General features: G+C 39.5%; 1 protein-coding gene across 2 annotated transcripts in view; it reads left to right on the top strand.

Annotated features, from left to right (window-relative positions):
* LOC122740857 (cytochrome c oxidase assembly protein COX16 homolog, mitochondrial) overlaps nucleotides 1–16,822 on the top strand; it is a 106,414-nt gene that overhangs the window by 30,132 nt on the left and 59,460 nt on the right. Inside the window, exons 2-3 of one of the 2 annotated variants that reach the window (XM_043983653.1) lie at nucleotides 2,081–2,139; nucleotides 16,768–16,779. In XM_043983653.1, coding sequence (XP_043839588.1) covers nucleotides 2,081–2,139; nucleotides 16,768–16,779 — 71 coding nt within the window. Of the gene's footprint in view, nucleotides 1–2,080; nucleotides 2,153–16,767; nucleotides 16,780–16,822 lie in introns of both variants that reach the window. The other variant, XR_006354777.1, reaches the window with a different exon arrangement.

Genomic DNA, 16,822 nt, shown 5'->3' with positions numbered 1-16,822 from the left:
TACCTCTCATGTGGTAATTGCCATTAAGAGATGTTGATTTCTCCGCTACAGTTCTGTCTTGATGCCACATCTTAAAATGGAATTCGTGGACAGTTATGCCAAAAGCATAAGGCCTTGTGAATGACTTTAGAGATACAGTGTTGTAGCAATGGATAGTTTCTGTGTCCAAGCAACAGGCTAAGTGCAGAGAGGCTTATCACCAGCTTCTCCACCAGATGGCACCTTTCTTTGGCCCTAGTAATTCACAACAAAAGCGTCTAATTTGTGGAAGGATTCTGTCAACAAAGGGTATCCCTACATTGATGAAGTAACCAATTATAAATGCATCTTAACTATAGTTGTTTCCATGTTATCACCAGACTGTAAGCTCCAAGGTATCTTATATAAACTTTAAATATCTCACATTAATGGTGTTTGTTGAACTGATTTAATAAAGTACAAACTGCACATAGGTGTGGAAAGGGTGCCTGAGTAAGAGAGTGACCATAGGCTTGTGGAATTAACTGAGTAAGTCTTCAAGAATAAGTAGAGTTTGAGAATTACCTGGACCTTTTATTATATAATGAGTTAGTTAGAAAAGACCTCAAGCTTCTGGCCTTTCATTTCATAATTCTCTGTTATATCTACTATCTACAAAGTAGAAGTTGTAGAGAGGTGTTTGAAACTATGCTAATTATGTGGATATGCATGCTGGTTGGGTTGGTTATAGTGTTTTATTTCTTGTTTTTATTTAGCAAGGTAAAAACCTCAGATGGTTGAATGCTCATTTTTTATTGAACTGACAATAAAAGCTTCACCAGAAATTTACTGTTAATTAATATTTGCAGAGTGTTTTTCATGTAAATAGTTATATAATAAGAGAAATAATCAAACAAAAGTCCTGTTCTGAGGAGCTCACAAGACAAGAATATGAGCTTTATGTATTCATGCTTTGATAGATTCTATTAAGGATTTTTTTATTTACTTCTCTGGCAATAGAAAGTACACAAAACTGAAGTCCAGAATATAGACTTCCAGCTAAGTTACTGAAGGACAAGAAAATGCAAGTATTTTCACAAGCAGCATTAGTTATGTGGAGAGAGGGGTTGTTTAAGACATAATGCTGAAGAGAACTGTGGCCTGCTCCATGAGAGTCTCATAAGTAATAAGATTATTTCTGCTTAGGAGATTTGTATGTAAAGAAGCCACATTCTAAGAGCATCATTAAAACATTTTTATAAATTCCATTTAAAAAGCATTTCTTTTCTCTCCCTCCCACCCTCATTGGAAAAAAAGAAAAGAAAACCCTTACTGTCCATGTTCAATCATAAACATACACATGTACATGCATATGCACACATGCATATATAATACATACATATGTCTATATATTATAAGACACATATATGTCTTATTCTATGTGTGTGTATGTTTTATTCTAAATCATGATCCATCACATAGAAGGTGGGTACCAGGTTTCATCATTGGTCCTTCAGATTTTTGGTTGGTCATTGCATTGGTCAGTGTTCTTAAATATTTTAAAGTTGTTGGTTTTAAAAATGTTGTTATAATATAAATTGTTCCTCTGGTTCTCCTTACTTTACTCTGCATCAATTCATTCAAATCTTCCAAGGTTTTTCTGAACTCATACATTTTATCATTTAAAAATGTATTACATTACATTCATATGCCATGATTTGTACAGTCATTCCCTAATTAATGGGTACCCCCTTAGTTTCCAGTTTTTTGCCCAACAAAAAAGTTTCCATAAATATTTTTGCATGTATGATCCCTTTTTCCTCTTTCTTTGATGTCCTTGGGGTGTACACATAGTAGTCTGAGAGCAATTCCTAAAGATCTTACAGCATAAAGATCTGAAGGTAAAACCTCAAGCTGGAAAGATGGATAAAGTTTAATTGGAGTAGCAGTAGCCTATTTGTTCTCATCTTATTATTATTACTTATTATCTTTTAAACTTATCATTTTATCCATTCCTGGCCCGTACAGTGGCTCTGATTCTATTGCCATTAGGATAAGAATGCAAAGAGAGATTCTTATTCTACTTTTCTGACTGTGTTTTCCCTTTATTTACATATTTTAGGTACTCATGTTGGAGGTTCTTTTGGTCTCCGGGAGTTTTCTCAAATTCGTTATGATGCAGTGAAGGCCTAAGGTAGGAGTGGTCTGTTGGAAAACAGCTATTCTAATTGGAGGTGACAAATGTGTGTGTGTGTGCGTGTGGTTGTATTTGATGAGTGTTTTACAGGAAGAATAATTGTTTAATAGTGGAAATTCTGCTTTTATAATGGACAGCTTCTTTTATCAAGGACTTAGTGGCCATTGCTAACTCCTTTCCAAGCAGCATCTGTCTGTTGCTTATGGTTTCTATTCCTGCCACTTCTGAGTCACTGGGTAGCCTGGGTCTATTCCTAATCTTTTAAAATGACAATAGTTATCACACACAAGGTCAATTGTAAAGATTTATGATGTGTTTTAAGGTATTCAGCAATTCTGGACTCTATTATTGAAAGAATCTACGTATGAAGGTATTTTGCTACAAACAAGCTTCAGCAGAGTTGGTGTTAGATTTGAGTGAAGACCAAAGAATGTAGAGACATTTATTTTAGTTCCTAAGAATATAGCTAATTAAAGACAATAGCAATGGATTATTTAAGTAATCACAGATTTGTACATTCTATAACTTGCTACATGAGTATTTAATTCAATTATTGTAAATTCAGACCAAATTTTACACAAGATTGCTATGTACCTTTATCCAGAGGTGAACATTTGATGTCCATAACATAGACAGGGAGAAGTTTCTGAGTTTTTCCCTTGGGGAAGCTTTCTTAGCAAACTTCAATTATTGTCGGTGGGAAAGTAAAGTTTGGGTTTGAGAATAGAATCAATTTGTTCTTAAAGACAAAAAAACTGTGGGCTCATTCATTTGGCCAGTATTTATTAAGCTCCAGTGATGATGTATGCTAGGTACTGAGAGAGACAGAGGTTAGAAGAGATTATTCCTGTCCTCGTGGAGCTGATAGTCTAGTATTGTTTAAGAAATTGAGCCAGAATAAGTATAATACACACTATTACTTGATATATGATTAGAATTCAAATAAAGTGCTATGTGAGGTCAGTGGAGGAAATTTGTTATTAATACAGGGTTTTGGGGAGGATATCTTGGTGAAAGTGGCATTTGGGTTAGGCTTTAAAGGATTGGGAGGACATCCCAGGTAAAAGGTGCAGTGTGAGTAATGGTACAGAAGTGAGAAAACATAGAGTATATTAGCGAGGAGGATTTGGTTTAACTAGGACATTAAGAATGAGTGGAATGGAATAGGAATGGCTGATAATGCCAGTCGAAGGCCTTATTTGCCAGCTTAAGGAGTTTGAGGCTTTAGGGAGCCACTGAAGATTTCTCGTTGAAAGAGTGATATAACCATTAGATAACAAAAATTATGTTGACAGATATATGAAGGCTATGTTGGAGGTGAGGGAGAGAATGAGAGGCAAAAGATCTATTGGGAGACTACTTGTACTGGGTGGGTAGTTAGTAATGGAGACCTGGACTGGGGTGGTGGCATTAAGAATAGCGAAGGGAGTGACTCTGGGCAAGTCACTGAACCCCCATTGCCCCGCAAAAAAAAAAAAAAAAAGAATAGCGAAGGGAAGATAGAAGAAATGTTGTAAAGTCAGAATCAGTAAGACTTAGTAACTGATTGGCTATAAGAGATGAAGGAGAGGGAACAGTCAAAGATAAACCTCAGTGCCCAGTTGCTGATCTGCCTTGGTATATATAAAGTTTAGTGTAGTTTTAAGCTTAAAACTCACCAAAGAGGGCAGCTAGGTAGCACAGTGGCTAAAGCACTGGCCCTGGATTTAGGAGGACCTGAGTTCAAATCCAACCTCAGACACTTGATACTTACTAGCTGTGTGACCCTGGGCTAGTCACTTAACCCTCACTTCCCCGCAAAAAATAAAATAAAATAAAAAAACAAAACAAAACAAAACCCTCACCAAGTCTTTTGGGACAGCCCTGTATAACCTCAGGGTTTGGAATGTGGGAAGCAGAGTAAGTGGTGTTTCCACTGACCAAAATAGTGAAGTGAGAGAGAGGAGCAAGTTTAGGGGAGAGGCAATAAATTGTGTTTTGGACGTGTCCAGTTTGAGTCACTGCTGGAATGTCCAGGTTGAGCGGCTGGTCTGAAGCCCAGAATAGAAATCAGAACTGCAAATACTGATTTGGGCCTGAGTTACATAGAAGTGGTTAGTTCAGACTGGGAGAGTGAATGAGATCGCCAGAGGAGAGAGCCAAAGAGTAGGCTTTTGGGCCACATCCACACAAAAGGGTTGGAGAGAGGAGGAGGATCCATCAAAGGAGACAGAGGTGTGTTAAGAGGGATGAGTGAAGAGCCGGGAGAGTATACGGACTCTAAAGCCAAGGGCAAGAGGGAATATTCCAGTAGAAGGGGGGTGGTCAGATGTTGGGGGGAAAAAGGGTCACAAAGAATGAGACACCCCCCACCCCCAGTAAAGCTTGTTGGATTTGTTGATTAGGTGGTCAATTTATGATCATGAAGAAGCAGCTTAAAGTAGAATGGATGAGACAGAAGCTTAGTTGGAGGTAGTGGTGATGGTATAGAGACTGGATACTGAGGAGTTGGAGGCATTGGGTGTAAACAACACAAGAAGTTGGAAGAGAGGAAGGAGATGGATGGTGGGAGGCTAGAAAGATCAAGAAAAATATGCATATACTTATTTAAAGTATTGTGGGGACTTGAATGTTTTTAGGTAGATAAGAAGGAGCCTTTATAGAAATTAAAGCGGCATGATTGCGAGAGCAAGGTCTTGGCAGAGGCAGAAGGGAATGGGCCAGGGGCACAGGCAGAAGGAGTAGCCTTAATGAGGAATAGCGATGCCTTTTCTGTGATCAGAAAATATAGAATTATTGCAGGGAATTAGTAATAGTATTGGGAGGGATTCTGTTAGCATATCATGTATAGTAAAATAACATTGGTCACTAATCAGATTTTTGCTTTTTTTGTTGTTGTTGAAAAGTACTCTGGGGGTTAATTGGAAGTGATTGATGTATCAAAATAAAATGAACCAATAAAAAAATTAAGGGTGAAAAGTCTCATTTATCAAGAGAAAAAGAAAAGAAAGAAAGGATGTGGAGTAAGTGACAGAAGACCTAGATTCTCAAATAGGATCCACCTCTTATTAGCTGTATTACAGTTGGCAAGAAGACACTTAACCTATCTCCCTGAGCCAGTTTCTTTATCTGTAAAATACTAATTAAAAAGCTTGACTTGCTACAATACTCAAATGAGCTAATTTGTGTGAAAATGTTTATAATCTGAAAGGCATCATATTCCAAGTGAGATTTATTGCCAAAGCTCATACTACTTATAGTAGTACTTTTATCTCATAGTACTCTCTTCTGTGTACTTTGTGCTTCAAACTGTAGTAACAGGAGCAATGATGTGGTGATGGTGATACACATTTATATAGCGATTTAAAGTTTACAAAATAGTTTTCTCCCAATAAACCCTGTGAGATACTCACCAACATTTCATATGCTTCCCACTTTTTCATCATGCTTTTGCTTTTGTTTTTCCCTAGGCTTGCAATATCTGCTTGTTGAATCCCTGTCCTTGTTTTGCACTCATATTCAAGGGCAACCACTTTCGGGAAGTTTTTCTTGAGTCAGTTATGACCATACCTCTGTCAGATTCCATGTAGCACTTTGATTTGAACCACTCAGACGTCATTATCCCATCTTATTTTTGACTATCGTTATTTGTGCTTTGTGTAGTTCCTCAAATCCAATATCCCATTACGCTGTGTGCTCTATGTGGGCAATGATCATGTCTTAGCTAAGTAGTTTATCTTAGTCATTGCTTAGGCTAATGCTCTACACACAAATATATGTTTAATAAATGTTTATTGATTTGTTGAAATATATAGATAATGTCATTAGGGTTTGGGCTACATAGGCTTTCTTTTTAGAATAATTTAACTTGAGTTTTCTTGTTTATAAGATGTGATTTGAAAGTACCCACTTTCCAAAAGTGGGGATTAATTTTTTGGTAAGATAAGTCACTTCCTAGAATACATTTGGAAAGTTGAGTAGCATATTAATTTTGGGAGCCCTTACTAATGAACAATACAAGTAAAAAGGATGCTTTCCACTTTATTTTTTTGTGTGTGTGTGTGTGTGTGTGGTGGGGAGAGGAGGCAGGGCAATGAGGGTTAAGTGACTTGCCCAGGGTCACATAGCTAGTAAGTGTCAAGTGTCTGAGGCCACATTTGAACTCAGGACCTCCTGAATCCAGGGCCGGTGCTTTATCTACTGTGCCACCTAGCTACCCTCTCTACTTTATTTTAAGAGATCAAATTTATTTCCAGAAGGAGAACATTATATATCCCCAGTGTATCCAAACTTCTGCATAAGATTCTGCTTTTAAAATAGGATCCCAATGAAACTGGGGTCTAAATGAACATGTTATCTCATATGACCTTGATGACTTTTAAATGCTTAGGGCCTTAAATAATGACTGTTGGTTTCCATCTTATTAGCAAGGGAAGACTTCATCCTTAAAAATGCCTCCCTCTGGATGTCGGAGAATAATTAAGCCATTTTGTGTGTGAGGACTCCATGTCCTTAATTATTTTGAGGGAAATGAATCATATTCTATTGATCAGTAGGAGGATTTCTTTTAGTCCATCTTGGTCATTCTATTGGCTTAGGATAAGCTCCTAATACCAATCCTGATTGGCAGCTCTTTGGCAACTTGTAGTCTGAGGAAGTTGCTTGGGGATTTGGGGGGGGAAATGGCTATGTGAAAGAAATGTTTCAGTTCACCTTCACTGAGATATACCTGGCACAGATGAATTGATCAATAAAACCCAAGAGGAATACCAGTAATCTCCTCCATCCAGTCCAGCTCTACATAGTGAGATAGCACAAAGCCTGTGGGGATTCTGGTTGGAAACCATGATAGGGGGCTGCAGCCAGAATGATTTTTGATAAATGGAGCCTGAGCCAGTAGGATCTCGGTCCCAGCCTGTCTGAGCCATAGCAGATACAAAACCAGTTCTAAGTAGGTGCTTATTCTAGGAGGATGAGATAGGGCAAAGGGTACCTCAGGAAGTATGAAACTGGCGTGCTCATTTGTATTCAGGTGGGGCTTGTCAGGGCAGCACCAGGGGACAAAGGCAGCTTCTGGTAGGTGCTGGCACAAGGAGACAGAGAGATGGGACTGAGGTGGGGCTTTGTATGGAGCCTCCAGGAGGACAAAGCCAGAAGCCAGGGGGTGAGACTTTTGTATGAATTGCTAGAGAGTAAAATGGGCAATTAGAATAATTTATATAATGATAAAATATTGTAAAGAAAAACAACTTTGGAAGATTTAAGAACTCCAATCCATGCAGTAACCAACCATGATGCCAAAGACTGGTGTTAATCATACTTCCCACCTCTGAGGGGGAGGTGATAGATTAGAGGTACAGAGGAAGACATATGTTTTCTGAGTTGGCCAATGGGTCGGTTTGTTTTGCTTGACAAAACTGACTTTTTAGAAGAGAAAACTTCTATATTGGAGAGGAGGAGGAGGAAGAAAGTTGATGGTTAGTGATAATGAGGCTAGAAAAAGAAAATGAAACAGCTATGAAACATTAAAAAATACACAAAGGGGAACAGAGGAAAGTTCAAAATGGACACAGACAAGCAAGTTATTTCTCCTAGGATGGAAGTGTTATTCTTCAGTTGTTATGTTAGGTGATCGATCCCCATTGTTTGCTGCTTAAGAGTCTTTAAAAGGCTTTTAGCTACCAAAAGGAATCAACAGGACATGAGGAATTGCCTATGTTCCCTTTTCCAGTTCTAATAGAGCCTCTACTTTTTCATCTTCTCCTTCCAACCAGCCTTTACTGTGCCAAAATGCAAAGGTTTATGAAGCAATAAAGGAGATGCCCATCTCTCACCTCCTTTACCATCCATCTGTGTTTTGTTCTCCCCAGAGGAATTGTCGGGGCAGCCATATAGTCTCCCTTCCTGACTTCCTTAACAGGCTGGAGCCATGGTCCACTTTCAAGCTTAAAAGCAATGCTATTTGCCTTTTAACATTTCCTGTATAGAAAGAAGTTGGTTTCTGGCAGCTAGTCTACCTTATTTCAACCTGATGGTGACAGCATAATAGCCTTCCTCATATAGGGTCAATTATAACTATACAACAGGGTTCTGTTTATAACCAGGAATGACTCATTGGACACGCCAATTAGGCAGTCAGTTTCCATACTTTTCATCCCCCGCAGAAAACATAGCGGCTACTTTGATATATACCATTGGTGTGCTGGAGACAGCTTGCGATGTGTCAGGAGAGCTTGATTGTTAAATTTTCAGTGTGAACATTCATACTTCAGGAATGAGCACATCTACAAATTAGGGCTTCAGTATTTAATTTGTTTTGTATTGTCTAGATTTAAGAAAACAATGGAGAAAATGGTAATGTAGAGTAAAACTTAGGTGTGTGGGGGTGTATGTATACTTAAAAGTGTAACGATTGGAATAACGCCACCTGCTGGATACTAACTGTAGAAGAGTTCTGCCCATGAAGCGAAGGTCTTTGAGGGCAAGACCAGGAGTCTTGTCTTTGGTATCAGGAAGTGACGCGACTAGTGGGAGGAGGAAGGAAGAGACTGGCGCTCAGTCTCGCTCTCTTTCCTGAGGACGCTGGCGGAGAAGGGAGCTAGAAGTGTGCTCTCCCTTTAATAGATAGGAATCTAGACCTTTCTCTCTCTCTTTACCAAATTCTTATTCTCCTTAATAAATGCTTAAAGTCTAACTCTTGCTAAGCTTATAATTTATTGGCGGACCACTCATTAGATATTTTAGACAGACTAGCTAGAATTTTAGCCCCTTGACAAAAGTGTGGTATAAAATATATATTATATATCAACTTAAAGTGTGGTGTATATATATATACACACACATACAAACTTAAAAGTATGTTGTATGCATGTGTGTGTATATATCTGTGTATATATATATGTATATAAACTTTAAAGTGTCTTGTGTGTGTGTGTTTTGTTATTATTATTATTATTTTTGGAGAGCCAGTTGTTAAATATTTGCTAGCTTATCCATGACATATACCCTTTTACAATTGAGAAACCAGACCACAGAATCCTCACCAAAAACCTAGATACTTCAACAAGTTTTTATTATATATCTAGTATGTATAGAATGCTCTTTTAGGCACTAGGGTGAACTAGAAAATTTATGTAAAACATGCTTGGCTTATATAAAACATTCATGGCCTTACTGTTTTTCTTCACTGGATCCTCCTGACTCCATGGGCCAGTTATCCAAGGTATGGCCTTAGGATTTCACTTCCTACTTAACCAAAGTAAGGAAACCCAACAGAACAAGTGTGGTATAGCAGAAAGAATGCTGGTTCTAGAATCAGAGGATCTGGGTTCAAATTTTTTTTCTGAAGCTTATGATTTGTGTGACCTTGGGTAAATCACTGAACCTTTTTTGGTCTGTGAAATGAGGGTGTTGGACTAAATAGCCACTGAGGTCTCTTCTAACTCCTTTTTTCTTTTCTTTTTCTGTCTTGTCTTGTCTTATCTTGTGTTCTCCCTCCCCTCCCCTCCCGTCCCCTAACTTTGTACCTCCTGGTACAATAATGCCATGGCCCATGCCTGATAATTAATACAAATAATGTGAAGTGTAACATTAATTCAGATTTATATTGCATATTTTGAATGGATTGAACCAATAATGATAGCTTCTAGCAGTATGAATATGAATACATGCAACAACTTCACAAATTTATTATTTGCACTAGTCAGGACCTGGCTATTAACAAAAGAGGAAATAATATATTCGTAAAATAAATTCTTGACTGGTTAACTATTTACTAGCTTTGTGACCTTGGCTCCATCACCTTAACTCTCTGTGCCATAGGTGATCACCCCGATTTCATATGTCCTCTTTGAGACTGGCCAAACAATAACAATAAACGCTTTCTGTGTCTTCCTTCATCAACTGGTAAAATGAGGGTGTTAGATAATAAAGTTCCCCCTCTCCTGAATCTTTGATCCCATATTGCTTTTGAACTTTAACATTCTATAGCACACTAGAAAGAGGACTGAATTTAGAATAAAGGACTCTGGATTCAAATCCTCTATTTATTGTGTGCTCTTAAGGAAATCATCTCACCCTGTCAATGTCTCAGTTTTCTCATCTTTTGGGACCCCATCTAGCTCCCAAATCCCATAACTAATACGATCATTGTGGGGGACAGTCCTTTATTCTTAGGAGAATTTAACTTTTTTTAATCAAGGAAAGCAAAACCTATTGTTTCTGCAGTTACAGGATCTCTTCCCTCCTCACCAATAATGAGACCTACCAAGTTTCCTTTAACGTTCTATTTCCTTATTGGTTTTCAGCTGGGATTGGAATGTACTTAAAGCATCTTTAATGTAACTTGAAGGCCATTAGCTGGTCTTGTGATTTGACCTAAACAATTTTCTAAAGACTTATAATAGACAAGTGGATCCAGGATCAAAGCTGCCAGAAACAATACACAGTACCTTTAGAGATATCAGCTTTATTTAGGGTTGAGGTTAAGAGTGACGCTGAAGATTCTTTCCTAGATCTGAAAATACTCTTCAGCCTGTATATCTGCCTCCCTAGACACTTCATTCTCTTCAGGGTGAATCTTGAGAGTGTCCCTGGAGTAGGAGTTGAAGAGCGTTCATAGAATAGAATCCGAATGAAAAACGGTGAAAAGGGAGAAGGCTGAGAGGATAGAACAGCATCTAGACTAGAACTTCCCCTCTCTTCTTCCCCCTCCCCTTTAGGGAGCTTATATCCTAAAAACTGATTGTAATGGATAAGGAGCCAAGAGAGTAAGTAAGGGGATGTGTTATATAGCCTATCCAAAATTCTATCACTTCTCTGAAGTAGCCTAAGATAACATCTAAAAATAATTTGGGTGCAACTTGTCCTCTGAAAAACTGAGATGAAATTGAAAATGTCCCCTGTGAAAGTATAAAGGCTTCCCATTGTGCCACTAGTATAGGAGAATATTTGCTTCTTACCGTGTGACTTCAGATCATAGGATTTAGGGCTGGAGAGGACTCAGTGATTAGTGTCATCAGAGTCTCTTAGTTCTAATGCATGTATATAGTAGGAAAGTGTTATGGAAGGTAAACCTTAAAGCCCTAGCTTTATTTATCCCATTTATTGCTGTAATAGCATGAGAAATGATTAGTTTAAAAAGCCAATTTAAAACCGCAACAGCCTGAAATAATTTTAGCTTTGAGAATGTGATGGGATTTGACCTTGTTGAGAATAGCTAGTGACATTTGTTATCAAGGTTTCTGGGATGGAAAGCACAAAACATGAAGTGTTGATAGCCAGAAAAAAGATTGAGGGTCTGTAGTGCAGCTGTTGCTGACCTGAAGGAAGTCATGCAATTGAGCTAACTGGGTACACTATGCAATTATGTTATCTAATCACTTTTTAAAGAAATTTATTTTATTTTTATTCTGAACTTAAACAATATAAGATAAAAAGGGGCATTTACATAAGCATCTAAAGAATGTTGGACTTGGAGTCAGAAAGAATGAGTTCAAATCCTGTCCCAGACACTTCCCTAGCTAAGTGGCCCTCATTTTGTCACTTAATCTTTAGTAAATGGTGATAATAATAAATCTACTTTAAAAGGTTGTTGTTGGGGCAGCTAGGTGGCGCAGTGGATAAAGCACCAGCCCTGGATTCAAGGAGTACCTGAGTTCAAATCTGACTCAGACACTTGACACTTACTAGCTGTGTGACCTGGGCAAGTCACTACCCCCCATTGCCCCGCCCCCCCCAAAAAGGTTGTTGTTGTTGGAGTATCAAATGAGATAACATGTAATGTGCTTTTGTAAACTTTAAAACATATATAAATGCTTACCTTTGACATATAATATAACAGAAGAGTTTTGTACATGGCATTGTGGATTTCTATTATGTATCGTTGTCTTTGCTATTAACATATAATAAATTCAGTATATAACCTTAAAAACTTTCTTGTTTATAATTCTTTCTCACCTTCCTTCTGTTCCTTTCTGGTTCATTGATAAAAAAAAGCTTCATTAATTTTTTTTTTTTTGGTGGGGCAATGAGAGTTAAGTGACTTGCCAGGGTCACACAGCTAGTAAGGGTCCAGTCGTCTGAGGCTGGATTTGAACTCGGTCCTCCTGAATCCAGGCTGGTGCTTTATCCACTGCACCACCTAGCTGCCCCCCATTAATTTTTTTTTTTTTTTGCGGGGTAATGGAGGTTAAGTGACTTGCCCAGGGTCACACAGATAGGAAGTGTCAAGTGTCCGAGGACAGATTTGAACTCAGGTACTCCTGAATCCAGGGCCGGTGCTTTATCCACTGTGCCACCTAGCCTGCCCCCATGCCCCCCATTAATCTTAAACTTTTTTTTTTTTCTTTTTGCTATTGCATGCCTGTTCTTCCTTTCTTTTATACGTGTGATGAAAAGAAAACCAAAGCAAAGCCTTTATGTGGTCAAGCAAAACAAACTCCAACATTGGGGATGTTTGAAAATGAATGTCTTATTCTATGTTCTACTCTTAGGTCCATCTCCTTTCTATCATGAAGTAACACATTTCGTTATCAGTCCTCTGTAATTGGAATTGTTTATGGAATGATCAGAAGGCCAATGTCACTGGATTGAAGAGAATGTATCAGGGAATGAGATGTAAGGACGGGGCTGAGTTACTAAGGTCATTGAAAGACAAACAGAGCATTTTGTATTGGATCCTATTGGTTTAAAAGGGCAGAATTGGAATTTATTGAGTGTGGGGGGGGGTTGATATGATCACACTTGTGCTTCAGGAAAATCTCTTATAGTGGCTGAATGGAAGATGGATTGGGCGTGGGGAGAGACTTAAAGTAGGCATACCTACCATCAGGCTAATGGAATAATCAAGGCGTGAGGTGATGAGGGTGTGTATCAGAGAACTGGCAGTGTCAGAGAAGAGACTGGTGTGTATTGGAGACTTATTGCAAAGGTAAAATTGACAGCCTGGTAACAGATTGGGTATGGGGGGGTGAGAGATAGTAAGGAGTCAAGGATGACTTCTATTTGGGAGGGCAGAGTTTAGGGAGGAAAGATAATGAATTCCATTTTAGACATGTCAGTTTGTGATGTCTGAATGTAGTTGGAGATCAGCAGAGAATTTGGGGCAGGACACGTAGATTTGAGAATCATGAACATAGAGATGGTAATTAAAAAATCCATGAGAGCTGATGAGATCATCAAGTGAAGTAGTATAGAGGGAAAAGAGAAGAGGGTCTAGGACAGAAACCTGAGGAACACCTATGGTTAGTGGTATGATCTGAAGAGGATCCGGCAAGGAGACAGGAAGGAGCGGTCAGATTGGTAGAAGGCAAGTCAGGGTTTCAAGGAGGAGCATGTGATCAGCCATGTCAGAGGCAGCTGACAGGTCAAGGAGAATGAAGATGGAGAAAAGGCTACTGGATTTGGCAACTGAGAGATCATTGGTAACTTTGGAGAGAGTGATTTTGGTGGAATGATAAGGCTGGAAGCTGGCTTGTAAGGAGTTAAGAAGGGAATAGGTAAAGAAAGCTAAAGTGAAGACAGCCTTTTTGAGGAGTTTAGCTTTAAAGGACAGAAGATAAATAGGATGATAATTAATAGTGATAGAAGGCTCAAGTTAGGGATTTTTTTTTTCTAGTTAGGGCAGAAGGGAATGGACCAGCAGACTGAAAATAAGCGCAAGAGATCAAAAAATAAGTGAGAGTGGGGAAGGTAGAAGCAGCAATCTGTTGGAGGATACAGGATGGAGTGGGATCAATTAAACAAGTAGTAGGGTTAAGGGGTAAGGCCACTTCATCATATGAGACAGGGTAAAGGAGGAGATAGTGGCAGAAAGCACTTGAGTGAAGGAGATAAGAAAGACGAGAATAAAGAGAGAGTTCATGGTAATAGGCCTCCGTTTTTTTTTTCTGTAAAATATGAGGCAATTTCTCAGTTAAGAGAGTAGGGGTGGGGGCAGCTAGGTGGCACAGTGGATAAAGCACCAACCCTGTATTCAGGAGGACCTGAGTTCAAATCTGACCTCAGACACATAACACTTACTAGCTGTGGTGACCCTGGGCAGTCACTTAACCCCTATTGCCTCATTCCCCCCCCCCCAAAAGAGAGAGAAGTAGGGGAGAGGGGGGACCATGGGAGGTTTGAGGAAAGAATGGGAAGGTTTGTGAAGAGGGGGATGGTGCCTTGATAAGGGAGATACAGTAGGATTGTCTAGCAGCAGTGAAGGCTGTAATGATTGGAATGATGCCTCCTGCTGGAGACTTACTGTAGGAAAGCCCTGCCATGAGGAGAAGGTTGTCTGAGGGCAAGACTTGTGGCTTTTCTTTGGCATCAGGAAGTGATGTTTGCTTCTGGAGGAGAGGGGGTAAGGCTAGCTCTCGCTTGCTTTTGTGAGGACTCTGGTGGAGAGTGGAGCTAAAGATGCGCTCTCCCTTTGATAGATGAATCTAGGCCTTTCTCTCTCTCTTCACCAAATTCTTAATTCTCCTTAATAAATGCTTAAAGTCCTAACTCTTGCTAAAGCTTATAATTATTGGCAACCACTTGTTAGGTATTTTAGACAGACTAGCTAGAATTTTAGCCCCTTTACAAGGGCCTAGTTGAATTACGTAGCACAAATTCAAGGTGAACCCAGTAAGAACAGTTGTGTGGTTGTAATAGTCTACTGATGGGTGTGCCTCTCTTGAGTCCCTTCTTACTCCAAAGCATTCTTCATTCAGCCACCAAAATGATTTTTCTAAAGTGAAGGTCTGACCATGTCACCCTCCGTGACTCCCTATCACTTCCAGTATCATATACAGAAATCTTCTGTTTGGACTTTATAACCTAGCCCCATCATACCTTTCTAGTCTTCTTATACCTTACTCCTTGACACATACTTTTCAATCCACTGCTATCTGGCACAGAGATGGTCTCTGCTCCAAAGAGATACTCCATCTCTTGGCTCTGAGCATTTTCTCTGACTCTTCCTCATACCTGGAACATTCTCACTTCTCAACTCTGTCTAAGGATTTTCCTGGCTTCCTTTAAGTCCTAACTAAAATCCCTTCTTTTACTGGAAGCCTTTTCTAACCCCTCTTATTCCCTCTGTTAATTATTTCCTATTATCCTGTTTGTATATATTTGCTTGTTGTCTCCCCCCATTATATCATAAGCTCCTTCAAAGCAGGATTTGTCTTTTGCCTCTTTTTGAATATACCTAGTGCATAGCACAATGCCTAGCACATAATAGGTATCCAATAAATATTTATTTATTTGTTGATTGATTCCTTTGGTCTTGTAGTGATATTACTGGGTTAAAGAATATGTACAGGGGCAGCTAGGTGGCGCAGTGGATAGAGCACCGGCCCTGGAGTCAGGAGTACCTGAGTTCAAATCTGGCCTCAGACACTTAACACTTACTAACTGTGTGACCCTGGGCAAGTCACTTAACCCCAATTGCCTCACTAAAAAAAACAAAAGGCATGCTGGGAGGGGGACGTGTGGGCAAGTAGGCAAGTGGGCAGGGCTGGGCAGAGGTGTCCTCTTAGGAGGGTTCAAACCATCAAACCCATCAGGTGGCCACAGCTGTGGTCACCTTTCCACCCCTCCATTCTTCTGCTTTCACTTGGAGGTGGTTTGTTTTTTTATTTTGTTTTGTTTTGTTTTTGCGGGGCAATGGGGGTTAAGTGACTTGTCCAGGGTCACACAGCTAGTACATGTCAAGTGTCTGAGGCCAGATTTGAACTCAGGCACTCCTGACTCCAGGGCTGGTGCTTTATCCACTGCGCCACCTACCTGCCCCTGGAGGTTTTTTTTTAAATAGTTTTTTTGTGATGGGGGTGGAGGGTAGGAGGCCCTAGAGTGCTGAGCCCAGGGGCAGGAGCAGAGAGAGAGCATGGTACTACTGTGCAGTAAAATTAACACAGGTTTTTGATTTTTGTTTGGGAATGTGGATCTTTTTCAGAGTTCTTTACATAAAGCCAAATTTGCATAATGCTAATTTATGTAAAGTGAGAACAGTCTGTATTAGCCCCAAATCACAAAATGGTGATATGTGCTGAATCTGGGGAAGCCATCCAGGCTTTGCCTTCAGGGCTTTCTGCTTCTATGCTATGTAAATCTCAGACAAGTTGCAGAAAACCTACGGAACACCAAAAGGGGCTGAGAATTTTGAGGTGATTTGGATAGATTACATATAACTTTAAAGTTTAACCGACAATTTTGAAATGGTTTGGATATGTTAATGAGCTAACCCCAAGATGGTACGGATAAGAGCCAGTCTGTTCACTGTCAAAACCAGATAAAATGAGACCTCAAACTCTTGTCCCTGGAGCACTCCCCCATCTCTAACAGGTCCATGCTGCTGAGGCTCCTGGTGCTAATATGTGAGTGATACTCTCTCTCTCTCCCTCCTCCTCCTCCTCCTCTTCCTCACCCTGCCTGTCTTCCTTCACCACCCCACCAGCTTCCCCATAGCTTCTGTACTCTTTTTCACTGTTTGTCTTTGTACTTTTTGTACCATTTGCCCCTACTCCCTCTGTGCCTTATGAAAGTGTGATTACAGTCCCATTTCCTACTGCCTTTGTGGTCTTTCCTGGCAAGTACCCAGCCCCATTTCATAATTCCCATAAATTATCAATTCAGAAAGGAAGGCAGGGAGAAATTTAAACAAGATAAAAACAAAAGTCCTCAATAAAATACACTTTAAAAAATAAAATGAGGGGGTTG

Source organism: Dromiciops gliroides, chromosome 2 (genome assembly GCF_019393635.1).
Source record: "Dromiciops gliroides isolate mDroGli1 chromosome 2, mDroGli1.pri, whole genome shotgun sequence".
Lineage (NCBI taxonomy): Eukaryota > Metazoa > Chordata > Mammalia > Microbiotheria > Microbiotheriidae > Dromiciops > Dromiciops gliroides.
Note: the sequence above shows the minus strand (reverse complement) of the source record. Positions and strands in the feature narration are given on the sequence as shown.